Source organism: Heptranchias perlo, chromosome 10 (genome assembly GCF_035084215.1).
Source record: "Heptranchias perlo isolate sHepPer1 chromosome 10, sHepPer1.hap1, whole genome shotgun sequence".
NCBI lineage: Eukaryota > Metazoa > Chordata > Chondrichthyes > Hexanchiformes > Hexanchidae > Heptranchias > Heptranchias perlo.
The window spans coordinates 49,449,341-49,469,230 of record NC_090334.1 but is presented as its reverse complement, the minus strand read 5'-3'; the positions used below and the strand labels follow the sequence as shown (position 1 = coordinate 49,469,230).

The 19,890-nt window shown below is 44.3% G+C and overlaps 1 protein-coding gene across 1 annotated transcript in view; it reads left to right on the top strand.

Moving 5' to 3' along the window:
• Positions 1–1,646: 1,646 nt before the first annotated feature.
• Positions 1,647–19,890, top strand: part of LOC137326521 (adenylosuccinate synthetase isozyme 1-like) — a 72,554-nt gene continuing 54,310 nt past the window's right edge. The window contains exons 1-3 of the mRNA XM_067991691.1: positions 1,647–1,891; positions 15,993–16,095; positions 19,544–19,606. Coding sequence (XP_067847792.1) covers positions 1,718–1,891; positions 15,993–16,095; positions 19,544–19,606 — 340 coding nt within the window. The 5' untranslated portion in view covers positions 1,647–1,717. The remainder of the gene's footprint in view (positions 1,892–15,992; positions 16,096–19,543; positions 19,607–19,890) is intronic.

Here is a 19,890-nt window from a genome sequence, read left to right as displayed (position 1 = left end):
TCTGGAGGGAGATGCAGAACGGGGCGGTGATAGCTGATCCGCTGGCAGAGTCCACAGGATCAGCGCTGGGAGGGGTGAGTGGGACTGGAAGGAGTTTGATAAGATTAGCCCCCAGCCGGTGCGCACGGGGGGCAAGTCGGAGAGTAGAATGGGGCAGTTGGGGTTGCTGCTCGAAAGAGGCAGCGTTGAGTGCCGACAGGCCCTTCGGAGGATACCAAGAGAGGCACAGAGGAAAGCTATAGGCTTATCTAACAGAGATTGAAGCCTGGGACGGTGGCAGTAGAGTAGGAAGGTCGAGGAGTGCTGAAGGGTTGGGGTAGGAATTTGGAGGGGCAGAGTACCTGAGAGGGGAGAAATGTAAGGAGGCATAACAATAGGAGAGAGGGGCCTAGAAGGGGTAACAAGACAAAAACAGATGAGAAAAGGGGAAATAGAAGCGATGGGCTCAGGTCTGTAGCGACAGCCAAAATGCGCATGGACACAGGGAAACTCAAGTTACATAGGCGTGGTTACACAGTAAGATTGGGATAGATATGTCGTGGTATTAACAGAGAATAGAGAGGAGACAGTAGGAGGGAATCCAAGGTTAAAGTCAGAAGGGTGGGATAAAGTTGACGTAGATAGGGTGGAGTCCGCTTGGAGCATCGACGAACTGATGTCCAGGTGGGGAGGGCGAGTGAGTCCAGAAGCTTTTTGAAGGGTAGAATAACGGAGGACTCTCTGTCGGAGGTATTAACGTGGGAATGGAGAGCCAGGAGTTGTGCAGAATCAACTGCAGGGCAGAAAAAACGGTGGTGAAGTTGGAGGTCACTATAAGATCCAGAAGCGGTGGAGAAATGGATAACAGCCCAGTAGAGTGAATTTCTGGCCAGGAATCAGGCTGTAGCAAAATAAAGATAAAAAACCAGTAGGACCAGTAGGACAGTCATAAGCTCAGCATGTAACAACAGCGGTGGGGGATGGGCTGTAGGCTGCGCAAAGTTACCTTAAAACTTAAGCAACTGAATAGCAGATCAGAGTCACAGCAGCTGAGTCTTACAGTGTAGTCCAGTGGAATAGCATAGTCTTGACTGCAGAGAAGTCCAGAAATTTGAAAGCCAAATTTGAGCAAAGACCCAGTGCTCACTGATGAAAACAAAGAGCAGGCATGGTCAAGCAATGGGCAGTGGGCCCAGGTAACTTTAAACTTGCAGCTTGAACTTGTAGTTAGGGCTAAAATGCACCCACTATTAGAACCAGGGGAACTTAAACAGTGGAAGAGAGGAGATTGGGGGAGAAAGGGCAAAGGATGGCAAAAGATGGCCAAGGATAGAGTTGCACAGCAAAGGAGCTGCCTAGGGAGGCAGAATTTCAGGCCAAAGACATACAAATAAACTGCCAAGACCTTTACCAATGCTGATTTTGAGCCTATCCCCATCCATTGCAGGCTACAAGTTCTCGCACATTAATGTAACACCTGCTGGGGGCTTTTCAGAACCTTTTATTGGAACATTGTGACTAGCCCATTGAAGACTCACAGCGGCCCCTGCCCACCGTCCAATTGGCATTTAATGGCTCAGGACACAAGTGCCCAGAAGTTCACACCTTGGAGAGTTCAGGGGGGGGGAGACTGTGGTCACGTGCCCTGATGTCACGCGCCAGCCTGGGTACACGAAGCAGCAGCTGGTGCGGGCGGACCTGCGAGCAGTGCATTCCCAGACTTGGCAGCGAGAGCACCATGAGCGAGTCCAGCCGGCGGGGCAGTGATCACAGAAATTACACCGGTTGCAAACGGTCTCGAAACGGAGGCAATAAAGTGACAGTGGCCCTGGGAGCGCAGTGGGGAGATGAAGGGAAGGGGAAACTAATCGACCTGTTGGCGATCGATGCTGACATTGTGTGTAGGTGTCAGGTAAGAAGTCGTGCGGTAAGAGCAGGTCCAATTGCTGCATTCCTGTAAACTCGTGCAATTAAATAGAAAGGAGATTAGGAATCTGCTGCTATCTTGCAAACATCTACGTTGTGAGAGAATCTATTCATAACACTTTTTAAAGTTTATACAAAATCAAATGTGGCATTTAACTTCTATATAATTTCTGTATTTCGTGTCATATATTTTTGCAGTTTGTGTACAGGAGTCGTGATCATAGAAATCATGTATGATTTTAATCCTGGTTATGACACCAATCTGACTTGAGACTAGGTCAGACATTGAACACCATCCAGTCCGGGGAATGAAATGCTACTTCAAACATGACTATTTTGTTTGGTTAAAAAGTGGCCTCTGATTAAAGCAAAGTCTGTAATTAATAGTTAAGGCAGAAGTTTTAACGGTTCTATGAGTCAACATATGTTGTACAGGAATAAATATAAAGCTAAGTCAAGAATACATATTTTCTTAATGCTAAGACATTAAGTTTTCATATGTATAAAATTGATTATTAAGTTGTAAGTAATGTATCTTTCATTAAATGAGTGAACAAGATTTTTATTTTTGAAATATGGAGTGATCACAAGATAAATTCTTGTTGAAGGAAGCCATTAATTCAACTATTCAGGACAAAACCTACTGTCACCCCAGTGAACTGTCTTTTAAATGATTACAAGAATATTACCCTACCTAGAAGTGCATTGCACTCTGAAGAACTTCCTGAAATCAGCCCTAAATTTGTTTTTTGCCAGTTTGAACATAATTCAATTCTCTTACACTCAGAATGGATTTTTGTCACCACAAAGCCTGAGCTGTGGAACAGATGGTATCGCCACCTGTGCTTTGCCATTGACAGAAACCACTAGTTACTAGTACAAGTTTGTTTTTGTGCCAAATGTTGATACAATATCAGTGGGAGGGAGCTAATAAATCCACAACTCCGTTGAAGATTTTATAATAAAATCTTCTTTCCCTTGTTTCAATAAAGGAGAATGCTACTTTAAAGGGAAAAGTTTTGAGTGTAAAATATTTTATTCTACAGGTTATTTTCAAATTGCTGCCTGTAGATAATCTTTAAACAACAGTGTTAAGATGAATACACTCAGCTGAGACGAGCACAAAGTACTATCAGGGATTGTCTTTATATGAATAGTGGAGCTTAGTATCTGTTCTGTTCATGTATGTAGCATGGGAGCTACAATTTGCAAAATGTCAGGATGTAAATTGTATTTTGTAAGATATACCAAACTCTACTTGGTTTTGCATCCATAACTGTGATATAGAACAATACAAAGTTTATGGTAGAGCTTTATTCCATGGTATGGTTGTCATAACATTCTTCATATTCTGCCTCATATTACTTGGGCTGAGGACAGTACGTCCAGCAGACCAGCGAGAAGAGAAGCTTCGAGTGAGAGAGCTCTGTTCTGCATCTTTTTTTTTAAGAACAATTCAAGAAAGAAACAATGGAGAAAGTAGGAGTTTTCAACTGCAATCACCATAGCAGGCAGCTGCTGATGTCACCATTAGCAAACAGGCGCTAACCATCTTTCTCTGAGATCAGGCTTTCTGTGAACAAAGATTGGAGTTCAGAAAACCATTAGACACTGAAGAAAGTATTCTTGATGGGGAAATGTTGAACTAAGATTGCCAAGCAGCAGACTTTGGGAATGTAGATTATCTAAATTCATCATCAGAGTAAAATCTTGAAGCAATATTGAATGATCTTAGAGGGGAACCGTCTTCTCAAATCACAATCTGTGATCAAATTAACTGGCAAACGTCCTATTCTCTAGAAATAGAGCACACATACAAATGTTGAAGTGGTTTATAAAAAATGAAGAATTTTTTATTCTAAGTAGTTGTCTATGGACTGGATTTCTACTTGACTTGATCAGTCAGGCAGCATTGGCTCTGGGTGCATTTTTCAGCAGCCAACCGAATTTTCACCAAGTTCCCAATCCCTTTTGAAATGCCACAGATTAGCTTCAAATTCAATTTAGACTTTACCTCAAAATCTATATTGGTCAGGCCAGCGTAACAACTGGGTTTGCAATATTTCTAAAATGGAAGATTAGCAGTTCATAAAACCTGCACAACAGTTCAACCTATGATTACATTTTATGATAATTATATGGCATATGATCCTTAGTAAGCTCCCACATTAAATTTTTCTCTGACTGATTCTAGCATTATTGAATCAATAGTCACAGGCCGATTCTTCCCAAGTGAAAATCGTTGGTATGGGCCCAAAAGGTGGGGTCAGTTGCCTTACCACCCCGTTAACCCCGATGATCGGCCCGCTGGAACTTTTACAGGAGGCCTACTGCTGGGCGGCCTAAGCGCCTGCCTAAAATAAGTGCTAGGTCTCTTTCCCATGCAAATTGGTGTCCTAATGACCTAATTAGGACCCCAATTGCAATTTTAAGGGCTTATGATGTTAGTGCTCTGCCCCTGTGTACTGGAAACAGCCAGAAAGATTTTTTTTAAAAATAGATTCTTTGTGGAGCTGGAAGGAGCAGGATTGCTCCTCCTGGCTTCACAAAAATACTTCAGCTGCTGTCGGCCTGGCCTGGTCTCGCCTGTCTCGCCATTGCAACTCCAAAATCAACCCCCTGTGACGAGCAGGGTGCAGAGAATATTCTGTTTCCCAGAGTGAAAATGGGGGCCACTGAAGAATCCTGAGCAGGACAGGCCTATTGCCTAATGTCTGGTCTGGCCTATATGTGACTCCAGTGCTACACCAATGTGGTTGACTCTTAAGTGCCCTTTGAAGAGGCCTAGCCAGCCACTCAGTTGTATCAAACCTCTTTCTCCGGTTCAAGAAGGCAACCCTCTGCCACCTTCTCAGGGCAACTAGGGATGGACAATAAATACCAGCCTTGCCAGCGACACCCACATCCTGAGAATGGAAAAAAAATAGCATTTTAAACCATTTATCTGATTACTGTAGTCCTCCTATCCTGTTCTAATTAGGACACTCACTTTATGCTACATGCTATGTCTTTTACATTTATTTTGCATTCTATAATGCTTAGGTTACCAGACAAGTGCACTTTGCGTTGTAACATAGTAACAGTTTCGGGCAGGAGAAAACCGTGGCTCCAGCTTGCCAACCTATCCACAGTACTCCCTTGGTGCATATCTAATAACCCTGAATCCCATTTGTCCATTTGTTGACTAGTTCCTTCTTGAAACCCATTAAGATTTCTTGTTCCATCACCTGTGTCGGTAATCTGTTCCACATACTTACCACCCTTTTAGTAAAAAAAAATCCACCCACTTTTCCTATTTTCTTTTGTTGTCCTTTAATTTATACATATGACAACTTGTGCTTAAATTCTGTTTATGGAAGAAAAGCTTACACGGATCCAATTTGTCCAAACTTTTCATAATTTTAAACATCTCTATTATCCCTCTCAGTCTTCTCTTTTCAAAAGAAAAACATCTAGGGTAATCAATCTTTCGTCATGTGTCATTCCCTTAACTTCTAGGATCAACTGTGTCGTCCGTCACTGTACGCCCTACAATAACTGAATACCCTTTTTGAAATAGGGAGACCAAAACCTCTCACAGTACTCCAGATGTGGTCTCATCAGGGTAACATAAGGTTTTAATATGGCCTGTCTGGAGTTATATGATCCTGTCTATGCATCCCAACATTCTGACTGTCTTTTTAACAGCCTGGCATCATTTCGTTGATGGTTTCAGTGATCTATCCATTAAAACGTCAAGATATCTCTCCTTTTTTGGACCTGACTAGCTGGTTCTTCTGTAAGTACCCTACAACCAGAAACAAGGTTATTGCTCTCTTGAATCCTGCAGTTTGCTTTAGTTGCTATTTTATACTTTTTACCAAGTACGAAAGCATTCCATCAATTTAAGTACTCAGATGTACAACTGCATGCATATAACCCTCAAAGCATTGTGTTTCATGCCTTTATCTCATGCAATGCATCATGTCTTGCATTTCTGAAGATGAAGCCAGGGGTTTTAAATCATTTATAATCATTTAGTTAAAAATCCAACATTGTAACTTTTTTTTAATGCTTCTACTGTCAAATAGAATGTGCAAGCCCTTGATTATCGTCAGATGACATTACCCTAAAACTTAAGGGTTTTACAGCCTCATTGCTATTGAAATCAGGAAATTGCCAGGCAAGGGAAAACATGCTTCTTATTTCATAGGAAAGCAAGAGATTAATAGGTAATTATGAGAGGACTAGAACCACCAAAAGAGCTGATATTTTGAATTGGTTTCCTCACTTGTAACAGAACTCATCTTGGGTGAAAAAGGCTTTATTTATGTGGAATAACATAGAATTTACAGCACAGAAACAGGCCATTCAGCCCAACAGGTCTATACCAATTTTTATGCTCCACACAAGCATCCTCCCACCTTACTTCATCTCACCCTATCAACGTATCCTTCTATTCCTTTCTTCCTCATGTACTGATCTAGCTTCCCCTTAAATGTATCTATGCTATTTGCCTCAAATATTCCATGTGGTAGCAAGTTCCAAATTCTACCCACTCTCTGAGTAAAGAAGTTTCTTCTGAATTCCTTATTGGATTTATTGGTGACTATCTTATATTTCTGGCCCCTAGTTTTGGACTACTCCACGTGTGGAAACATCTTCTCTACATCTACCCTGTGGAGCCCCTTCATAATTTTAAAGTCCTCTATTAGGTCATCCCTCAGACTTCTCTTATCTAAAGAAAAGAGCCCCAGCTTGTTCAGTCTTTCCTCATAGTTATAACCTCTCGGTTCTGGTAATATATTTGCATTTATATGGCACCTTTTATCATGTCAAACATTCAAGCAGCTTTAACAGTGACTTACATAGAAGTGTAAAGAGTATCTTTAGTAAGAAAATTTGTCAGCAGATTAGCTGTAGGACAATTTGAAATGATAAATATAAGAAACGCCTCAACAGCCAAGATAATTTGCAGTACAATAGGTAGTTTGCTTAAATAATTGTTATTAGTGGCATTACTTGTGTAGCAGTTGATTTACATCATTCATTGGTTCACAAATAATGTTAAAATGCCAATATTTTCCTTTCTGGTGCCTAAAGTTATGAATTTTGTGGCAACAGATCAATTAACATAATTTGTTATGGCTTTAATATTCATGGGCCATCACAACTAAAAGTTGCCCGTGTCTTGCACGGTTCAGGAGCCGTTAGAAGATCACGTGAAATTTGGAGGTCTTACGCTGATTTTACGCCGGAAAAATGGGCAGCAGTGAGTTGAATTTCTTCCCCAAAGCTGCTGTTTGGAAGTGTTTATTTGGCTCTCCCAAATTCATAGCTGAAGTGCCTTTTTCTTATTTTATTCATTATTAGTCCCTTTTATGTTCCTTGTATGAAAATGCAAGGTGTTTGCTCAATGCCCTGTACACACAAGCACCACTATATTCTTGTTTATCAGGGCAGTGTATCTAGTTCAATTCCCCCATATGGAATAGTTAAAGGTCGGTTTGGAGTCATAAGTAAGAACATGAGAAGGTCAGTTAAATGCTTCAGTTAATGGCAGTCACACAAGATCTAGCATGGTGTCATCAATCACCCCAGACATTTCAAGATTGCTTTGCATGATGGAAGTACTTTGAAAAGTAATTCAGAAACCCAATCACAATGAATTGTCAGATTGTAGTTTAGAAGTAAAACTACATTGCAAGACTGTCTGCATATTTTGTAAAGCATTTCATGACCCAAGTACAAATGTTAGAAAAAGTCAGACTTCTTTAAGAGCTTGGTATTAGTGAACCATGTTTCTAAATCAAAAGCAAAATACTGCTGATGCTGGAAATCTGAAATTAAAACAGAAAATGCTGGAAATACCCAGCAAGTCAGGCAGCATCTGTGGAGAGAGAAACAGAGTTAACATTTCAGTTCGATGACCCTTCATCAGAACTGAAAGAAGTTGGAGATTAAACAGTTTTTAAGCAAATACAGAGCCAGGGACAGGAGGAGGGGATGAAAGAACAAAAGGGATGGTCTGTGATAGGTTGGAGGGCAGAAGTGATTAAATGACAAAAGGGAGGATGGTGCAAAGCAAGGAGTGTGTTAATGGGACAAGTAAAGGAACAAAAGATGGGTCTAAAGGAGCTATAAAAGGCATCAGCAGAATCATTATCAGTACTGTTGTCTGGAAAAAATGGGAGCAGTGGTTATGATCTGAAGTTATTGAAATCAGTGTTGAGTCCAGAAGGTTGTAAATTGCATAATCATAGAATCATAGAAAATAGGAGCAAGAGTAGGCCATTCAAAATGATCATGGCTGATCGTCTAACTCAGTACCCTGTTCCTGCTTTTTCCCCATATCCCTTGATCCCTTTAGCATTAAGAAATATATCCATCTCCTTCTTGAATATATTGAATGACTTGGCCTCCACTGCCTTCTGTGAAAGAGAATTCCACAGGTTCACCACCCTCTGAATGAAGAAATTTATCCTCATCTCGGTTCTAAATGGCATACCCCGTATCCTGAGACTGTGACCCCTGGTTCTGGACTCTCCAGCCATCGGAAACATCCTCCCTGCATCTCGTCTGTCTAGTCCTGTTAGAATTTTATATGTTTCGATGAGACCACCTCTCATTCTTCTAAACTCTAATGAATATAGGCCTAGTCGACCCAATCTCTCCTCATACGTCAGTCTTGCCATCCCAGGAATCAGTTTGGTAAACCTTTGTTGCACTCTCTCCACATCCTTCCTCAGATAAGGAGACCAAAACTGCACACAATACTCCAGATGTGGTCTCACCAAGGCCCTGTATAACTGCAGTGAGACATCCCTGCTCCTGTACTCAAATCCTCTTGCAATGAACGCCAACATACCATTCGCCTTCCTAACTGCTTGCTGCACCTGAATGCTCGCTTTCAGCGACTGGTGTGCAAAGACACCCAGGTCTCGTTGCACCTCCACTTTTCCCAATCTATCACCATTCAGATAATAATCTGCCTTTCTGTTTTTACAACCAAAGTGGATAACCTCACATTTATCCACATTATACTGCATCTGCCATGTTCTTGCCCACTCACCCAACTTGTCTAAATCACACTGGAGCCTCTTTGCATCCTCCTCACAACTCACATTCCACCCCAGCTTTGTGTCATCTGCAAACTTGGAAATGTTACATTTAGTTCCCTCATCCAAATCATTGATATATATTGTGAATAGCTGGGGCCCAAGCACCGATCCCTGCGGTACCCCACTAGTCACTGCCTGCCACCCGGAAAAAGACCCGTTTATTAATGGCAGTCAGTCTGTAAGGTCTCAGGTTGTAAAGTGCCTAATCTAAGCCGATCTGTGTTTTCTGAAATAAATGAATACGATGTACAGAAATGTGAATCAATTTCAGCAGTCTCACCTAGCATCTGACAAAGCAACATATGTTTTAGACTACTTGGCGTTGTGGTATTGTACAGATGGAAATACTGAAGCTTGCTTCCTCAGCCAGGCAGCGGTAATTTGTGCTGCTCTGTAATATCACAGTGGTATAACTACTGTTCCAGGCAAGTATATGATATTAAATAAAATCTGGAATTAAAATACTAGTATCAGTAATGGTGGCCATGAAACTTCCGGATTGTCGTAAAAACCCATCTGGTTCACTAATGTCCTTTAGGGAAGGAAACCTGCCGTCCTTACCTGGTCTGGCCAAAATGTGACTCCAGACCCACAGCAATATGGTTGATTCTTAATTGCCCTCTGAAATGGCCTAGCAAGCCACTCAGTTGTAAAATCTCGCTAAAAAAAGTCACAATAAGAATAAAACCGGACGGACCACCCGGCATCGGACCACTAGGCACCGAACACGACAAAGGCAAATCAAGCCTAGTCGACCCTGCAAAGTCCTCCTCACTAACATCTGGGAACTTGTGCCAAAATTGGGAGAGCTGTCCCACAGACTAGTCAAGCAACAGCCTGACATAGCCATACTCACAGAATCATACCTTTCAGCCAACGTCCTAGACTCTTCCATCACCATCCCTGGGTATGTCCTGTTCCACCGGCAGGACAGACCCACCAGAGGTGGCAGTACAGTGATATACAGTCAGGAGGGAGTGGCCCTGGGAGTCCTCAGCATTGACTCTGGACCCCATGAAATCTCATGGCATCAGGTCAAACATGGACAAGGAAACCTCCTGCTGATAACCACTTACTGGCCTCCCTCAGCTGATGAATCAGTCCTCCTCCATGTTGAGCACTACTTGGAGGAAGCACTGAGGGTAGCAAGGGCACAGAATGTACTCTGGGTGGGGGACTTCAATGTCCATCACCAAGAGTGACTCGGTAGCACCACTACTGACCGAGCTGGCCGAGTCCTGAAGGACATAGCTGCTAGACAGGGCCTGCGGCAGGTGGTGAGCGAACCAACACGAGGGAAAAACTTACTTGACCTCGTCCTCACCAATCTACCTGTCGCAGATGCATCTGTCCATGACAGTATTGGTAGGAGTGACCACCGTACAGTCCTCGTGGAGACGAAGTCCCGTCTTTGCACTGAGGACACCATCCAACGTGTTGTGTGGCACTACCACCGAGCTAAAAGAATTTGTGGAATCTCAACAATGATACCGAAGTGCCGACTGCAAGTATTACTGTTGACAGTAATCCTGCACTGAATTGTGTGAAATGGACTCAGACTGGAAGAGAAATAGCTGTAGGCGATTCAGAAGGGCAGATACTGATTTATGATGTAGGAGAGCAAATAGCAGTTCCTCGAAATGAATTTAGGACAGATCTAGCAGCTCAAAACTGGACATCCATGAGGCGATGTGGGCCATCAGCAGCAGCAGAACTGTATTCCAGCACAATCTGTAACCCCATGCCCTGGCATATTCCTCACTCGACCATCACCAACAAGCCAGGGGATCAACCCTGGTTCAATGAGGAGAGTAGAAGAGCATGCCAGGAGCAGCACAAGGCATACCTAAAAATGAGGTGCCAACCTGGTGAAGCTACAACTCAGAACTACATGCATGCTAACAGCGGAAGCAGCATGCTATAGACAGAGCTAAGCGATTCCACAACAAATGGATCAGATCAAAGCTCTGCAGTCCTGCCACATCCAGTCGTGAATGGTGGTGGACAATTAAACAACTAACGGGGGGAGGAGGCTCTGCAAGCATCCCCATCCTTAACGATGGCGGTGTCCAGCACGTGAGTGCAAAAGACAAGGCTGAAGCGTTTGCAACCATCTTCAGCCAGAAGTGCCAAGTGGATGATCCATCTCGGCCTCCTCCCGATATCCCCACCATCACAGAAGCCAGTCTTCAGCCAATTCAATTCACTCCACATGATATCAAGAAACGGCTGAGTGCACTGGATACAGCAAAGGCTATGGGCCCCGACAACATCCCGGCTGTAGTGCTGAAGACGTGTGCTTCAGAACTAGCTGGGCCTCTAGCCAAGCTGTTCCAGTACAGCTACAACACTGGCATCTACCCGACAATGTGGAAAATTGCCCAGGTATGTCCTGTCCACAAAAAGCAGGACAAATCCAATCCAGCCAATTACCGCCCCATCAGTCTACTCTCAATCAGCAAGTGATGGAAGGTGTCGTCGACAGTGCTATCAAGCGGCACTTACTCACCAATAACCTGCTCACCGATGCTCAGTTTGGGTTCCGCCGGGACCACTCTGCTCCAGACCTCATTACAGCCTTGGTCCAAACATGGACAAAAGAGCTGAATTCCAGAGGTGAGGTGAGAGTGACTGCCCTTGACATCAAGGCAGCATTTGACCGAGTGTGGCACCAAGTAGCCCTAGTAAAATTGAAGTCAATGGGAATCGGGGAAAACTCTCCAGTGGCTGGAGTCATACCAAGCTGTTCCAGTACAGCTACAACACTGGCATCTACCCGACAATGTGGAAAATTGCCCAGGTAAGGAAGATGGTAGTGGTTGTTGGTGGCCAATCATCTCAGCCCTAGGATATTGCTGCAGGAGTTCTTCAAGGCAGTGTCCTAGGCCCAACCATCTTCAGCTGCTTCATCAATGACCTTCCCTCCATCATAAGGTCAGAAATGGGGATGTTCGCAGATGATTGCACAGTGTTCAGTTCCATTCGCAACCCCTCAGATAATGAAGCAGTCCGAGCCAGCATGCAGCAAGATCTGGACAACATCCAGGCTTGGGCTCATAAGTGGCAAGTAACATTCGCGCCAGACAAGTGCCAGGCAATGACCATCTCCAACAAGAGAGAGTCTAACCACCTCCCCTTGACCTTCAATGGCATTACCACCATCAACTTCCGGGGGTCACCATTGACCAGAAACTAAACTGGACCAGCCATATAAATACTGTGGCTGCAAGAGCAGGTCAGAGGCTGGGTATTCTGAGGCGAGTGACTCACCTCCTGACTCCCCAAAGCCTTTCCACCATCTACAAGGCACAAGTCAGGAGTGTGATGGAATACTCTCCACTTGCCTGGATGAGTGCAGCTCCAACAACACTCAAGAAGCTCGACACCATCCAGGACAAAGCAGCCTGCTTGATTGGCACCCCATCCACCACCCTAAACATTCACTCCCTTCACCACCGGCACACTGTGGCTGCGGTGTGTACCATCCACAGGATGCACTGCAGCAACTCGCCAAGGCTTCTTTGACAGCACCTCCCAAACCCGCGACCTCTACCACCTAGAAGGACAAGAGCAGCAGGTACATGGGAACAACAACACCACCTGCACTTTCCCCTCCAAGTCACTCACCATCCCGACTTGGAAATATATCGCTGTTCCTTCATCGTCGCTGGGTCAAAATCCTGGAACTCCCTTCCAAACAGTACTGTGGGAGAACCTTCACCACACAGACTGCAGCAGTTCAAGAAGGTGGCTCACCACCACCTTCTCAAGGGCAATTTGGAATGGGCAATAAATGCCGGCCTCGCCAGCGACGCCCACATCCCATGAATGAATGGAAAAAAAAAATACAGATGAGAAGAAATCATTTCAAGCATACTGCATAGAGCAGTGGATAGGGAAACCAAAGAGCTAATCCAGCACGAGTTCTTGCTCACAATACCTCCATGCCAAGACTTATTAAATAACACTTTGTCCACTAACCCACAGATATCTGCTCAAAAATACCACATGCTAAATTGCACTGTTGTGTACTGAAAACATTAAATGGCAGTTGAACAAGGGTCAATTTTAACAGGGATGGAAACCCTCATGGGGTGCTCAGGGAAAGACCCTGGACCTTATTTGAGTAAAGTGGCACAGTCTGCCGCCCAAAACCATCAGGAGTGACATCAGGGTCGGCAGGTGGAAATGAAAATCAGGTCGGGGCATTGAGGATGCCAGGGACCCAGGGGCAGGGTCCCCGGCATAAAGTTAGCACCAGGGAGGAGCCAGAAGGGTTGGCAGCTGATACTGGTGCTGGGAGGGAGAGGCAAGACTGAGAAGGTAAGGATTCTTTGAGGAACCCGGGGGAGCACTTCATCTCCTGGCCCACACAAATTCCACAGAAATTATAAATTTTTCATCTTAGCTTGGCGTCTTGTGGCCGCTCCATAATTTCCCCCATGGCTTGGCTGTGGGGGTTGGTCCCGTGCGGGCCTCCGGAATCCAGAAGTTAAAATGCAGTAGTGGTGCCGATGATGTCATTGGGAATTGAATATCCAATACAAAGTAGACCCCCGCCTGCCAGGGGCTAGTGGCCCTTCTGTGCCTGTTCAGGTAAGTTCTCGGGGACAGGAACGCTGTGTGAGCCCAACCCCTCCACCCACACCATTCCTGACGGATGGGAAGGTTATAAACTACCCAGACACCGTCAGTCCTGGTGATGTGATAGTTTAGGTCCAAGTGCAAATTTCGGTATTGCACCTTTTTAAATTATGCTCTAAAGATTTGATTTAGAAAATATGATTTTTTAAATTAAACTTTTTAAACAAATTTGCTTATTTACTGAATTTCTAATCCACGCTTGTCCATATTTACTTGTTATAAAATAATTTTTTCCCATGTTAATTTTTAACTCCAAATTCCTTATCAATGTAAGTTTGATATTGCACCTTCACCCTGTTGAAGTGATATAGTGGCTCAGCACATTGGGGCCCCAACATGCTGTATCACAGATTGGAAGCACTTATGAATCTCCCTATTAAGTTCCCAACCTCAGCTGTGCCACTGTGGGGAGCTGTGGAGTGAAGGGCAGCCACTTCCCTTAAGGTGGGGCTGGGGGAGGGCTAGAAATTAATTAGCCTGTCACTCTGGGCTCATCTCACACACTTGTCACAGGCTGGCTTATGGTCAGTGTTGGCAGAAGTGCGGGAGCAGGTGTCCATCCTGTTCTTTTAGCAATAGTGGCAGTGTGGCAAGACTCCAAGAAGGAGCAAGCAAAAATTTAAAAATATAAAGAAAAATAAACTTTCTACAGATGAATAAACAGGAACAGTTAGAACAAATACAACAAATAGACTTAACAGTACAGTGAATATTATAATGCAAAAGTATTCTAAATAAACACATTACTTTTGCTTTGTTTTTTTGGGATGCATTAAAGTAAACTTTGGCATTTTAAATTTTGATGACTAAAAGAATTAAAAGGAAATGACTATAGATGCAATACTTATGATTTACATATTAAACATTACCAGGAGTAAAGTAGTAATTTTCTTCAATTCTGTTGAAAAGCTACTTGAAGCTTGAATAGGAGTATTCCATGCTCATCAATCATATTTACCATGGTAAATCTATAAGAGAACTTTCCTTTCAATATTTCTGTAAATGTACTGGGAAATATTGTAATAAATCCTTTTGTGTAAAAGTGTACAATAATTTATGTGGGGAAGGTGCCACATAAATCGCCAGAAACATGCCTTCACGATTCGTAGGGGAAACGCCGGTAGACTGCTTAAATGGAGTTCTAGCTTCAAAGCTGCCCATTCAATATGGATTTCGGCTATTGAGCTGAATGCTGGGAAGTGGCCAGAAAGCAAGGTTCTTGGTTAGTTAAACCACTAACTTTTAATCTAATTAAACAATAAAGCTTCTAAAGCCCCGATGGGAATGGGGCGGATTCAGGTTGAATGCCTGTTTTGCACCCTGCCCGATTTTACTCTCATGGTCATTTAAGCTCTGGAACATTGCTAATCACAGATATAGGCTGAACTATTTGATAGACTGGCCAGCTCATGCTGGTAACGTCAGCTATCTAGGGATTTAACCCTAAAATAACATCACCAATTGTAATAATCTCAGACTCTGATCGCTGCTATAATTAATGCTCAGTGTCTGTTAATGCTGAATTTCAGTGATACACTGAATTGCTGATGTAACCTCTGCAACTCATTTTGTTAAGTAACTTTATCCATTAGTGATTTGCTATTCAAACTGATAAATGACCCTGACTATATCTGTTTATATCTATTAAATGCTTGTATACCCAACATTTAACTTTATGATTTTGTAGTCAGTAAAGAGTTGATCGTGTATGACCCATTTCTGACTTCTTCCTTGATGATTTGACAAGAAAGGACTCATTCATTCATTCATTCAATGGCTTGTGGGTATCCAAATCTGAGGGTTGGCAATGTGAACTTAAATTCAATGCAAACTGGTTAATTTAAGGCAGTTTGACGAGCAAGCTTGGGCATCATTCAATCCTAGGTTTAAAACTGGGCTGTAAAGCCCCAGACAGTTCCTTGATGAGGCGTTAAACGAGGGTGTCAAGGATTCATCTGGTTCCTTAGCATATATTTGTCGGGATACCGCAAACCAGTGTATTACAGTTATATATTTTCTCTTCTCTCTTCAAATGGAGTTTCTGTTGATTTTTTTTTCCCCCTCTCCCTCTAGGGATGTACCTGACCTCTGCTCAACATCTACTCATGGTGTAAGATTTGAGATTGGGATCTCATCTTGTGGGGAACTATAGGCACAAAACTGTTTCCTACCACTCTGTGACGACCCCGGCTCCAATCTGCAGCTGCTTTAAAAAATGGCAGCTTTCTGAATAAAATAATTCTTTTTATTCTCATTATCCATATATTCAGATTACAAATCTACTAATATTTTCCAAGTAATAAATTTCACTTTTAAACATTTACTGTTCCACATGTCTTGTAGGGTGGAAACAATGCTGACCATACAGTTGTCGTAGATGGGAAAGAATATGATTTTCACCTTTTCCCAAGTGGCATTATTAACCCAAGGGCTATTTCCTTTATTGGTAAGTAAACTAACTTGGTGGATGTAGAGTAAATTTTTGAGTTTAAAAAAAGTGATGGATAATTATGTCACTAATCTCTGCTGTGGTGATGGGGATGCTACAATTCACTTCAGCATCCTTGGGCAGCATTTTAGCACCCGCTATCGGGTTCCTGGCGGGGGGGGGGCCTCGAAAATCGTGAAATCCCGGAGCAGGACCGGAGCCCGCCTCGAACCCGCGCACTTCCGGGTTCCCCGCTGACGCACCGGCGTGCGCGCGCAGCCCCCGCTGGTGGGAATCCCGCAGGCAATTAAAGCCAGCGGGATGCCACTTGAAAGTATTTATTTAGGTATTTCAGGTCATTAACTGACCTGATTAAGGGATTATGTGAGGAGGGGTGGGATTTTAGAGCAACCTGGGACTGTTTCCCACACTGGGGGAAACACTCCCAGTTCAAATGGACCTGTTGCAGCCATCAGCCTGTGGCATCTGCAAAGGTCCATTTGACAGGTTGGGGGGGAGACCCTCACTCATTGCAGGAGGCCACTCTGTCACTTGGGACAAAGTTTGGCCTCCACCACCCTCCTCCTGACAATCAAAGTCACCAACTTGCGCACTTACCCCGTGTCCAGACACATGTACCTACCTTGCGGACCCCCTCAGATGTACATCTTCCGGATGGGGGCCGCCGTAGCTGCAGTCATGACCTCCTCGGAGGGCGAACAGCATCACCAGTCTCGCCATCCATGCCGTCCACCTCTGACACGTGGAGCTCCACAACAGAGTGCTGTGACACATCCACCTGCACAGCAGGAGGGAGGGCTACCGCAGAGAGAGATGCGTTGCAGAGGGCACTACCCTCTCCACAGGGTCCACAGACCGAGGCTCAGCTTCCTGGACCTCTCTGAGCAGCAGTGCACACGGAGGCTCAGAGTCACTCGACATGTAGTCGTGGACATCTGCAGCCTCCTTCATGCCAAGCTGCTCCCGGCAGGCCCGAGCACCATCTTCTTACCTGTCGCTGTCAAAGTCACCACTGCCCTCAACAACCTCTCCTCCGCATCCTTCCAGGGTGCAACCGGGGACATCGCCGACGTCTCTCAGCCGTCTGCACAAAAGAGCCCTGCAAATACACCTACACCCACTCTGCAGTGACACAATGGGTGGCATCAGTTGTGGGTCTTCATTGTGATCCTCAGGAAAGGGCATTATTGCACAGACCAGACAAGATTCGCGAAGACATGGCAGTAGTGGTGCCAATATAATATGTGATGTGAGTTGGTCAGAAATTCAATATAAGTAACAACCATGACAAACCCTCAAACACCCTTGTGCATCCCCTTCATGCTCACGACACGTTTGCCTTACGCTGCCTACTGCACATATGTGATGCATGCCCTGTGGCTGCAGCACAGGTAGTGGCAGGTTGAGTGAGGCTGGCCGTGAAAGAGATGCATGAGAGGGTGAGTACGAGATAGAGCCATGAGATTGTATGAGGATTGGGTTGAGTGGTAGTGGCGGGATGAGTACTGACGAGGTGAGTAAGTGCAGGTACGATGAGGATGAGGTTTGAGTGAGTATGAGGGGTGATGTGACAGAGTAGTGTTGGCAGTGCAGAAGGAGATGTGGGGTGGGGGCGGTGATGTGGCAGACGGAGTGTAGGGGACAGAGTAAGTGTACTCACTTCAGCTGACCTACCGAGGTCATTGGAGCGCCTCCTGCACTGTATGCAGGTGGACGATATGTTGGTGGTGCTGGTGACCTCCTCTGCCACCTCGAGCCAGGCCTTCCTGGTGGCAGAGGCAGGCCGCTTCCTCCCGCCCGCCGGGAGGAAGATCTCTGTCCTCCCCCTCCTCCTCACCCCATGTATTGATACCTGGAGTGAGGCATCATTAAACTGGGAGCAGCCTTCCCCCTGGGCTGCTCCATGCTGTGATTTTTTTCGGTTTGTTGCAGCATCTGTCAGTGGAGAACTGCACCTTTAAATAGAGCTCCTCCAGCTGACAGATCTTACTGCGCATGCGCAGCCCGCCCGACGCGCAGATCAGCAGTGGGGAACCCGGAGGAGCAGGTAAGTGGCTCCAATTAGTGGATTGTATGCTACAATCGCGCGGGGAGCTGACTAATTTCACCGGGCGCGTTACCCACGCGCCCGATAGCCCCCCCCGGCCAAGAACCCGCAGCCCTGCTAACATCGGGCCCCTTAGGTTAGGGGGATGAAAATAGCTAGGATTCCTGTTAATGTGATTACTCAGTAACTTCTATTGGCAGCTTGAAGACAGTTCTGGTCTCCTTACCTAAGGAAGGATATACTTGCCTTAGAGGGGGGTGCAACGAAGGTTTACTAGACGAGAGGGTTGTCCTATGAGGAGGGATTGAGTAGAATGAGCCTATATTCTCATTGAAACGTATAAAATTCTTTGGGGGCTTGACAGGGTAGATGCTGAGAGGCTGTTTCCCCTGGCTGGAGAGTCTAGAACCAGGAGTCATGGTCTCAAGATAAGGGGTCGGCCATTTAGGACTGAGATGAGGAAAAATGTCTTCACTCGGAGGGTTGTGAATTTTTGGAATTCTCTACCCCAGTGGGCCGTGGATGCTTAGTCATTGAGTATATTCAAGACAAGATCGATGGATATTTGGACGCTAAGGGAATCAAGGGGTATGGAGATTGGGCAGGAAGAAGGTAGATCATCAGCCATGATCTTACTGAGGGGCCGCATGGTCAACTCCTGCTCCTATTTCTTATGTTCTTCAGCCATTTGTAGAACACTTGGTCAGGCTTGTCTATGATATGCTGTCCACATCAAATATGAAGAGGGTGAGAAACCTAAAGGATATCTGCCATCTGTGGTACAATACACGAGCATAAATCACTACATACTGGAGATGAGAGATCAGTGGGGAAATTGGAGGAAGGAGTAAAACAAAAACGTTTGCATACCTACATTATAAAAATGCAACTTGGCATTGCGTTAATGGTTAAAATCACCTGTTGCCCATTAACGAGAACTGCTTAACTAGAAATAGCTGTATCCAAGAGTGTCCAAAGGACAATGATGAAGATAATTGGTTGCAGTAAAATCTGAGTGCCGGTTTTCAGAGCAATAGGGACTCTGCAAAGACATTAATGCCACATAATTTTACTGCAGATCAGCTCTATCAGATTTTTCAATCTGCATCCCCATTTGCTACAATCAATCAAAATGGAAGGAGCCTGTAAAACTGTTGGTGTCACAGGTAGAGTGGGAGAAACTTGTTATCTACAAAGCCCTTGAGAACTTAACAGTCCATAAATTTTCCAAGAAAATAATGTTTGGGCTGTTTATTCTGCAGTAAGGGATGTTGCCACTGGAGGCAAGGATGTTTTAGGCATTGATTATAACCTGAAATTTGAGTGTATTTCTGATTTTTTGCTGAATTTTTAAACTGTTACAGTATCTTAATGCTTTACTAATTGTTTCTGCTTTAGGGAACGGTGTTGTAATACATCTGCCTGGCTTGTTTGAAGAAGCTGACAAAAATGAAAGAAAAGGTATTCTGGTTCAACTATTGAGTATTTTACATTTTTTTAATGTGTTAGTAAATATATTAATAAATTCTTAGATTTTACAGTAGAATGACAATATCCATTTATATATTTCTTCTTCTGCCCCTTACAACTTTAATTGTTCTTCTGTTTGTTAGTTTCCTTTGTAATTTCCCAGCCAAGAAAGCAGTTAGGCAACCTATTCTCAGGCAATTGATTGCTCTCCAATCTGTCACTAGGACACGTGTGAGAGCAGTTTAAGGTGACTAATTGTCCAATTTGTTTCCTCT